The sequence below is a fragment of the Triticum urartu genome, chromosome 6 (assembly GCF_003073215.2).
Source record: "Triticum urartu cultivar G1812 chromosome 6, Tu2.1, whole genome shotgun sequence".
In the NCBI taxonomy this organism is placed as follows: domain Eukaryota; kingdom Viridiplantae; phylum Streptophyta; class Magnoliopsida; order Poales; family Poaceae; genus Triticum; species Triticum urartu.
In genome coordinates this window covers 572,644,809-572,655,220 of record NC_053027.1, presented here as the reverse complement: position 1 = coordinate 572,655,220, position 10,412 = coordinate 572,644,809, and the positions used below count along the sequence as shown (strand labels likewise).

Genomic DNA, 10,412 nt, shown 5'->3' with positions numbered 1-10,412 from the left:
TTAGGCCAACCTCATGACCAACGTTGTATCCCATTCTTTGTGGATTTTGCTGAATAAAGCTTGGCTTTTTCCCTCAAAAAAAACCCCCCCTCTATTTGGTTAAACCTCCTACAACAGCAGTATCAAAGCAAGCGTCTAGTTCCATGGGTGTCTTAGGGGTTTTCTGTACCACATGGATTGAGGAGGATTCGTGGGAAACGGAGAGGACTGGCCTTCTCAATCCCTACGTGTCAAATGGGCCAAATGGGCTGTTAGGGTTCCTTCCATCAAGAGAGGAAAGGGGATCGGGTGTCAGTAATGCGCCGCCGCCTGCCGTGCGCCGATCTCCACTCTCTCACCGTCGCCGTCGGATGCCTCGAATGAGGATCCACCGGTGCTTGACAAGAGGCGCCCAAATAAGCAGCTCCCCCTTTGAGAGCTGCACTCCCCAATCGAAGCAGCAGCAGCTCCTTTCCGAGCCGCAACCGAAGCGGCTCCCCTTTTTAGTGGCAATCCGGAATCAAAGCGGTCCTTCCTGGGCTACAATCAGAATCAGGTCCTCTTTCGAATTCGTTCTCCCCTTTCGGATATTTTCCGTTGTATAGATAGAACTTTCAATATTTAAACGAGAGTTTCCATCGGTGTCGGGAACCCAGCAGTTATATATATCTGGCCTGGCGGCACCCCGGCACCCGCCAGTTTTCGGAGATCAGCAGCTCCCCTCGGACATCTGAGAACCCTTTCGACGATGGCGTTTACCTATCCCCGGCGACCGGCTGCCAGATCGACGGCCAAACCACCCGCAAAGGACTGGCTGCTAGTGAGTTCATTGTCCTCTTTATTACCTTTTCCTTTCGTTAGACTGTACAAGAAAAACAAGTTGGAACAATCTGTTTGTGTTTGGTGTAAAACTTACATACATTTATTTGCTTGGAATTATAAATTTGGTATCTTCGTTTGTGGAAAATATTGAAACGAAAACCATGAAACATAAGAAATATATCTTTGCATGTGGAAAATATAGAAAAAAATGCATAGTTGTGTCCAAAAATTATAAAAATTGTATCTTTTGGCTGGAAACTATAAGAAATCTATCTTTGCATGTGGAAATTACGAAAATTGCAGCTATGAGGATGAACTCTTATATTTCCTTGCTTGCTGCAGGAAGAATATGGACATGATTGGCTGAGCAATTTGCCCGATGATATCCTGCTCAACATTGTCGAACGTCTTGACATTGCTGATGTTGCACGAACCAGTGTCCTCTCCAGTAGGTGGATGGAGGTCCCTGCTATGCTCTCCAAAATCGTCATAACAGTCGATTCCTTTAAGCGCAAGCTTCACAAGTCGAACTTACCCTGCTTTGATGCTCATCCCAATTCCACCATGATTGAAGCAACTAACAGCATATTGGGAAATAGGAGCCGTACAAATCTATACACCATTCGACTCCTGCGCATGGAATTCTACTTGGGAGATGACTGTGTTTACATCGGCCAGGCTGTTGCCATTACCATAGCAACACAGAATGTCGGTTTGGCTGAATTCACAGTCATGACGAAGAAGGAAGTTAGACAATGCACCGATAAAGATTTGCTCTACTACGCAAGGAAGTTCATGTCATTTTTTTACACTTGTCCAAATGCATTCAATGGTCTCACAGGCCTCAAGCTACAGAATTTGAGGCTAGCTGAATCAGAGTTACCTGAAATTGTCAGTACATGCAAGCGATTAGAGTTCCTCCGCTTGCTGAACTGTGACATGGGCAAGTTATCTTTCCTAGAATTGGAACACTCGCAACTCAGTGAACTTGAGATTGTCGACAGCGAATTTGAGAGGGTTGATCTGAAGTGGCTACCAAAGCTCGCTGTTCTGACATTTTCTGATTGGATCACTCAGCACGATCCCTTGTCTTTTGGTTATGTCCCACTGCTCAAGAGTGTGAGCATCAGTAATACGGCTCTTTCGTACCACAAGATGCTCAAATTAAGTGAGTTTCTTGGCAAAGTCACCGTAAGGGACCTGCGTTTGAACTTTGAAAGCGAAAAGGTTAGTACAGGTTGTATATTCTTTTTGATGATGCACGTTATTTTCCTTGATCATGTCAGTGTGAGGCTCCAATCTTTTTTCTATCTCTTTATTTGTTTGCAGATTTGGATTAAACCTGAGGCTCCAAGAGAATTATTCAATGTGTTCCACAAACTACAGATTGTTAGTTTGCTTAACATTTCAGAAGAATGTGATCTGACTTGGACAATGTTCATTCTCCGAGGCGCACCTTCCCTTAAGGAGCTATGCATCAGAGTAAAGTCTTTGTACCTAATCCCAAACCTCTTTTGTTTACATCGCATGCATGCTCATGTTACATTCAAGCTGCGGAAGTGTAGTCTCATTTCAGAGTTTAAACTTTCTGGACCAAATTAAATAAGCAAGTCACAAAAATATTTCTTCTTACCTTGACAAAATTTATATTTTGTACGATTACATGCAGGTGTGGGATCATTTCTGTGATACAATACTGGATGAAGAGGAGAGGAAGAAGTATTCGTATAGCGAGGAGCCCAAGGATAGTGGATTAGAATGTGGCGGATCTGCATCTGGTTTCAAGCACCACAGCTTGGCTGTGCTCAGGATTTTTGGGTTTCAGACAGAAGAGAAGTTTATGAGTTACATAAAAAATGTAATGGAAGCAGCAGTGAATCTTGAGAACATCTACTTGCATAACAGGCCGGTGTGCAAGATATGTCAGCACATGGTTCGAAAGCCATCGAGATACCCATGGACAAGCAAGCAGAAAATTTCGGTCAGGAACAAAGTCCACAACGAGATGTGCTCAGCTGTGGAAATCCACTTCCCCAAGTATACAACCTCTCAGTATTGATGTGCATTCCTTCCTTTAGAGCAACACATGTTGTTATTGGATAACACCCTTAAGTGCGCAAAAGTTGCCTTGTTTAATGCGCTGTAAGGTAGACCTCAAGTACAAAGCGCAGTTCATATTGCACCTACTGTAGTGACCACTGACCAGTAAGCTAAGAAAAGTCTGTTATGCTGACCAAGGTCATGTTTTTCTTTTCCTGTTGAACTTCTGACTAAGGTTGTGTTTACCCTGCTTTGTCATGTTATATTCGATGGCGTCGGAAACTGTTTTCATCTGGGATTGGTCTTCCTCGTTTGTTCCCTCAATTGGTCACTCCTTGTCGACCTTGTTATTATTAGATTTTTTGCTTTTATCCGGGCGAGATTTCTTGAGGGGGGTTGGCCATGACCGTGTGTTTTATGTATAATAATAATCTGTTTACATATTGAATCGTCAGAAAACCTGTTGATTGAATGTTTTACATACGTCGTTCAAGGCCAACTGAAAGCATTATCTTCTTGTTCATTTAACCTTCATCCTTCATTTTTAACAACAGTTGCTTTAATTGTAGTGTGGCTACTGGAAACTTTGAAATCCGGCTGTAATTTGGAGATTCCATAATTTTGGAATTCAGGAATTTTTTTTTTCAAAATCCGAGAACCTTTTTTTGGAATTCCGAAATTTCTTGGAATTCATGAACACCTTAAAACGAACATCTTTTTTCATATTTATAAACATTTTTTTTCAAATCATGTAACTGAATTAGGAACATTTTTGAAATTCAAAACATTTCATATAATTCAGGAATATTTATAAATTTCATGATTTTTCTTAAAATTTTGAAATTGTTTTGAAACCCCGAACATTTTTTTAATTTTAGATTCTTGAACATTGTTCGAAGTTAAAAAAGAAACAACTAAGGACGAAAAAAGAACTGAAACGCCCCACCCGCACATGGCCCAAAGCGCGGGGACCTCTCTGCGCGTGCTTTTGGGCTGGCCCATATGGGGAGGCGCGCCCCTGTGTTTCTTATTTCCTTTGTTATTTTTGGTTTTTTTGTTTCTTCTTTCAAATTGCTAGCAGTTTGAAAAAGTGTTCATGAATTAAAAATATCATGATTTGGAACAAATGTTTGCGGGTTGAAGAAAAATCATGATTTATTTTTAAAAAGTTCACAATAATCAAAAACTGTTCGTGAATTACAGAAAAGTATATCGATAGAAAAAATGTATGCTGATTCAAAGAATGTTCATGAATTAAAATAAATGTTCATGCATCACGCAAAAATGCTCGTAAAAGATCATGAATTTAAAAAAATGTTTTCACCAAATAAATGATTGTCGATTAAAAAAATGTGTGTTGATTCAAAAAAATGTTCACGAGTTTCAAACAAATGTTCATATTATTTTAAAATAGCAAATTTTAGAATAAAATTTTGTGAATTCGAAAAATGTTCCTGAATTTGTACAAAATGTCGCAAATTTGAAAAATGTTCACAATTACATAAAAAAATGTTCATGAATACGAAAATTGTTAGTGATTTAAAACAATGTTCATGAAATTGGAAAATATGTTCGAAAAAAATGAAAATTCCTCTAAGCATTATTTAACAATAAACTGGAGCATGTGTTGGTTAAAACAAACTACTGTGTTCCTGCGAGTTTCATCTTCCTAGGTTGAGCTGCTGTCAATATTGCAGTACTCCACCCAGTACAGGATGGGTAAAAATAAAACATAAATGTAATTAAGGTGCAGTGGATGCCGGAGTTTGGGCGAGAGATGCATTTTGCAGGCCATTCGAATGTAGTGGAGAGGAGACTCAGGACGTGTGCCCTGGCCGGGTTTGACACAGACAACGGTGTATGTCTTTTCTTTCTTCTTGATAAATAGCGGAAGGAAGTTCCAAAAAACAATAATGTGGGAAATTAAGATGCAACGGTGAGTTAATTACTCTCTCTGTGTGTGTGTGTGTGTGTGAGAGAGAGAGAGAGAGAGAGGAGTCGTGCGGGATTTAACGGCGAAATGTCGCTTAGTTCCAAGTGTTTTTTTTTTGAAACATAGTTCCATGTCGTTTATATGTGAGAGAAGTCTACATTTCAACTTTGAGTTAACCACTCGGTTTAAAACTTGACTCCGACTTCAAAACCGGTTGACATACACCCTACGCTAACCATGCGGTTCAAAAATCAGCCGCGGTCTCAATTTTAAATTAGTCAAGTGGTTTTGACCACATTGACCGATGACTGGGCACCTAGGAAATAAATGAATAGAGAAACTGGTAGGGTGGCCTGGTGGGTTGTCGGAGGGGAAAGCGAGCGTGAGAGCGGTGAAAACGGGCCGGCCCAGTACTATGCAGCTGAAGAAAAAGCTCCGTTCTTCTGTGGCTGGGCCGAAGAAGTATGGCCGTCATCCCCTCCGACAACCCACCCTAGCCCACACCCGCCGTCCGTCTCCGGCCACCACGACTCTCCTCCGCCGCCATGCCCTGCGACGGCCGGCCACGACCGCTCTCCTTCGTTGCCACCACCTCCGCTGCCTGGGCCTGGCTATTATGCGTGGTTGATTTCCTTCTGTAATCGGGGAAGAGTCTGTCTATTGACAAGTTGTAATCAGGATCGTCCTCCCTTTTGGAGGAGGGCTTGCCGGCCATTAGTCCGCATAAGTTGGCGGCGCCGCTGGTTGATCAAATAAACAGAGGAGGGGAAGGGGGGATTCAAATTAGGTCGATCCAAACAGTGCAGGCGTCCCATCATCAAGAAGACCAGTTTTTTTAGATCAGCTCCTTGGTAATGTTCCTTCCATAAGCGATCTGCATCTGGATTTTGAGAGTGAAAAGGTACTAATAATTAGTCATTTGAATCATACCTGTCCATTTTCACTCTATATAGGATGGTTATATATGTAATAACAATAGTAGCTTATAAGTTAACAATGTGATTTATATGCAACCTGCACTCAGTTTGCAAATTATTTGTTCTTTCCCAGATTTGGGTTCTACCAGAAAGCCCGGAGCTGCTTAGGCCTGTGCTCAGCAAACTACAGCATGTGATTCTGGACAATCTTCCTGAAGGATGTGATTTAGCTTGGACAATGTTTATTCTTGAAGCTGCACCATCCCTAAAAGAGCTGTGCATCACAGTATGGGATCATTGGTGCGTAATGGCGAGAGATGAAGAGTTTCGGAAGAGAAATGGTTACTGTGAAAAGGCAGACGTGGAGTGGAAGCCACATGCCCTTGATTTCAAGCACAAGAATCTGGTTAAGCTCACCATCTATGGCTTCCAACCTGACGACATCTTTGTGCGATTCATCAGGTGTGTCATGAAACATGCAGTTAATATGGCGGAGATATCTCTGCACGACAGGAAGGTATGTTTGCGTTGTGGTGACTTGGATCCCAAGATGAAGTGCCCATCGAGATATCTGCGGAACGCTGATGAGCGCATGCAGATCATTGAAGAATTGGGGATGTCTTTGCCTGTTCGCTTCTTGTCGTAATAATTAAAAAAAAGGCCTAGTAGTAGTAGTGTGTAAGTCCTCTGTTTTGGAAAGAGTTCAGGAACTCCATAATTCAGTAGTTATTGTGCTTGTACACTTGCTTTCCCTTAAATTGCAGATAATGGCAAAAATATTTAAATTTTGTGACATTTTTGAATGCTTCCTTTGGGATAAGTTCACTGATACGTGGCTCTGTTTAGAGGTTAAAACCGAGTGCTTTTGAGGTTAAATCCAAGTGCTTTGTTATGCTCACTTCCATCTTTATGCATATCACTGTAGAAATAATAGTGGGATAATGCATTGCAAGGATCTGCGCTTAGATGTCTAAATTCCATCTTGTAGGAGGAAAAACGTGTAAGATCAGATGTTTGTGTTTTATGGCACTAATAAAGTGGGATAATGAATTGAGGAACCTCCTAACCAGACAAGAGAAGCTCAGTTCTGGCAGATTATTTATATCAGCATTCTTAAATATCCAAAGTTAACCAGGACAACCTACGAAACCAACAGCTAGAAAACCTCGCCCTACAGATTGCCCTGTACATCAAAGACACCCGTATAGTCCGGAGGATACACAAAGCATAATTTGTTTGGAACTCAACATTGGATGTCATTTGTGATAGATTGGTGGTGTTTATTTGTGGCCAAGTGATTTTGGTATAATTTCAAGAGTCCTGACTGGAGCACTCATTTGCCTACAGAATTGTGAATGTTGGGCAAATTCAAGTGAACCTACATCGAGGAGAAATGGCTCCCTTCTCCCTTGCCATGCGCGCTTGCTGCAAGGAGGCGCCGTAGGCGTGCTGCTGTTCCGCTGCACCTCGCTCGACCTGCTCCTCCCGCTCCTATCGATGATGTGCCTCCCCTGCCCGTGGCTCCCCTACTCCGGTGCTGGACGTGCCTGATGATCCAGAGCACGCTGTCGATGCGCTGGACCTGCCACATGACAGCTCATGTGCTGTAAAAAAAAAGTTGACCCTGTATATCCAAGTTGAAAATCCTGGCTCCGCCACTACACACGAGTGTGTGGCGCGTCGCATCGCAAAAATGGCCCCGGACTCCAGCGTCAAGGCCAAGAAACTTCGACATCGTTGCAGCCTCCAAGGACCCGACGGAGGCTCTCGTCCACGCACGGTGTCTGCCTTGCCTGCCGCCCTCACGGCCATTGTTGCTGCATGTGGGGCGTCACCAGTTGATGTGGCTGACCGCTGACCTCGTGTTAGCCTCCGGTGGTTCCTCGACCTTCTACTGCCTCATGTGCCACGGAGGCCGCCCCTGGGAGGGGTGCTTTTGGTGCTCTTTACCCTCGTGTCGATGTAGCTCGTTGTATGTGTTCTTCGCTTTTGGACGATGTCCACCTCTAAGTTTATCAGTAGTTCTAGGTGTAGGCAGTCATCCTCTGAATGTAATTGGCCCCTATTCGATCATCTCCTGGAATTTACGTGGTCTCGGTGATCACGATAAATCATAAATGGGTTGATATTTTCTCTCAACTAACTGCCCAATCCCTCCATTGTCATTTTCCATGAAGAAAAATTAGCGGATCCTTCCATAGCTAAAATTTGGTCGAATTGCCCTCGTTACAAATAGGCGATTTTAATTTAATCCGTTTCATCCATTAAGAAAAACAATGCTAACTTTCGTCGCGCTCATGCGGACGTATTTAATAGTACTATTAATCTTTTTGCGCTTATAGAATTGCCCCTTCTCGACATACAATTCACTTGGTCAAACAATCGCACTTCGCCCACCTTAAACGTATCGATAGGGTGTTTATCAATCTAGCGTGCCACAAACTCTTCCCTAACACTAATCTAACATCACACTCACTTGTTTTTCCTAGAATCATGTGCCTCTCCTAGTATCCATATCAACAAAAATGCCCTCTTCCCACCTTTTCTGATTTAAAAAGTTCTTGACTTCTTTCCAGGCCTACAATATTTTTTTGAGGGGTAAAGTCCAAGTTTATTCATGAAAGTCCACATGGTGTGGGATACATCTGAGGTCATGGGGCACACCAAACCAAACGTGGCGTCCCGGGCCTCTCGAAAATGAAAACTTGGCTAGACGATGTGCTTCTACATTGACAGCACGACTCTCAAATACAAAAGTGCAAAGAAAATAAGATGATCTAAGGTTCATTTGTGGCCAAGTGATTCAGGTATAATTTCAAGAGTCCTGACTGGAGCACTCATTTGCCTACAGAATTGTGAATGTTGGGCAAATTCAAGTGAACCTACACCGAGGAGAAATGGCTCCATCCTCCCTTGGCGTGCGCGCTTGCTGCAAGGAGGCGCCGTAGGCGTGCTGCTGTTCCGCTGCACCTCACTCGGCCTGCTCCTCCCGCTCCTATCGATGATGTGCCTCCCAATCCTTGCCTCCCCTACTCCGGTGCTCCACCTGCCACACGGCAGCTCATGTGCTGTAAAAAAAAGTTGACCCCGCATATCCATGTTGAAAATCCTGGTTGCGCCATGAGTGTGTGGTGCGTCGCATCTGCCGACACGCAAAAATGGTTCCGGACTCCGGCGTCAAGGCCAAGAAACTCGTCAACATTAAAACTTTCTTGCCTTGCCTCATAAAAAACCATGCTAGTAACCAACGTCTACGCACCCACCTCAAGACAACTTAAAATGGAATTTCTCTCTGAATTTTAAAAACCTTGAACTTACTATTGAAACGCCCTGGTTACAAATAGGCGATTTCAATTTGATCTGTTTCGTCCCTTAAAAAAAACAATGCTAACTTTCCTCGCGCTGACGTGGACGTATTTAATAGTACTATTGATCTACTCATGGGCTCATGGCTTGCAAATTCATGGTCCTCCATCCTTGGATATTGCAGCATATTCTGATGAAGACTTGGCCGGCTGCCCTGACACTCGTTGGAGTACTTCTGAGTTATGTGTCTATCTTGGTGGCAGTCTCGTTTCTTGGTCGTCTGAGCGACAACCGACGGTATCTAGATCCAGTGTAGAGGCCGAGTATTGCAGTTGCTGAATGTTGCTGGCTTCAACAACTTCTTGCTGAGCTACATTGCCCTGTCGATAAGGCTACCATTACTTTTTGTGGCAACATCTCCGTGGTATACGGTATACCTCTCCGTCAACCTTGTTCATTATCACTGGAGAAAGCATATCAAGCTTGACATACATTTCATACACGAGAACGTTCCAAGTTGTTCATGTACCCACATCTGCTCAGCTTGCGGACATCATGACCAAAGGCCTTCCTATGTCAAGTTTTGAGGCTTTTCGTTCGGGTGAGTAGGGCAGTATCCCAACCTCCTAACTAACCTGCCCATGGTTTAAACCTATCTGTGGCGGGAAACGTTTAACACCGGACGACCGGCCGAAGATTCGGCCAGTCTCGCGCGCGTGGTCGGGTGTAGATACAATCCAGCGCCCCTGTTCGCTCCACGTCACGTAGGGCCCACGCACCGCCCACGATCTCGATTATATCCACACGCAAGTCTTCCCAGCCACACAAATCGCTCGCTGCATCTTCTTCGTCCATGCAGAGAGCATCGCCTCCATTGCCCCCCCCTCTCTCTCTCTCAAACTTCCTCCTTCCACCTTCCCAAGCCGTGGCGAGACCTCGCCTCTCTCCCTCTAGGATCGCTCTTGGATCTTGTGCTGCCTTAATGTACGCCACAACGCCAAGAGAAAGAAACCAGGCCAGGAGGGGAAGAGGAAGGTGGAGAGCGCCTCCCATGGCTGCTCTGAAATCAACCGAAAGGGGGAAGAAGAAGGGAGTGCTACAACCTGCAACTCGTGGTACTGGATGTGGCGCCGCGGCATGTTGAAACCGACGACCGGATTTGTTGCAGAGGTCGGCAGTGATTTTGTGGCGGTGACGCCGGTGATGGGATTTGCTGCAACCAGCACCGGAAAAGCTACCACCGACGACTGAGTTTGCTGCAACTATCCTCGGCGAGCGTGGCCGGCGACGACAGTGCCACGTTTTTGCTGCAACGGGCAACGGAGAAAGCTACCACTGACGCCTGGATTTGCTACAACCATCTCTGGCGATGTCAACAGCCGATCTGTCAGGCAATCTACTACAACCGAAGGGGC

The 10,412-nt window shown here is 44.3% G+C and overlaps 1 protein-coding gene across 1 annotated transcript; it reads left to right on the top strand.

The window, feature by feature from the left end:
* Window positions 1-496: 496 nt before the first annotated feature.
* LOC125515630 lies at window positions 497-3,134 on the top strand. The gene is made up of 5 exons (XM_048681143.1): window positions 497-535; window positions 639-799; window positions 1,144-2,028; window positions 2,131-2,283; window positions 2,471-3,134. Exons 2-5 carry the CDS (start codon window positions 728-730, stop codon window positions 2,858-2,860), a joined length of 1,500 nt encoding a protein of 499 aa, XP_048537100.1. The 5' UTR covers window positions 497-535; window positions 639-727; the 3' UTR covers window positions 2,861-3,134.
* Window positions 3,135-10,412: the final 7,278 nt, after the last annotated feature.

What these genes read in the sequence shown, in the direction of transcription:
- LOC125515630 (XM_048681143.1), top strand. Translation starts at nt 728, where the DNA reads ATGGCGTTTACCTATCCCCGGCGACCGGCTGCCAGATCGACGGCCAAA. An exon ending in CCGCAAAGGACTGGCTGCTA is followed by an intron (nt 800 to 1,143) that starts GTGAGTTCATTG and finishes TGCTTGCTGCAG; the next exon opens with GAAGAATATGGACATGATTG. An exon ending in TTAAGGAGCTATGCATCAGA is followed by an intron (nt 2,284 to 2,470) that starts GTAAAGTCTTTG and finishes GATTACATGCAG; the next exon opens with GTGTGGGATCATTTCTGTGA.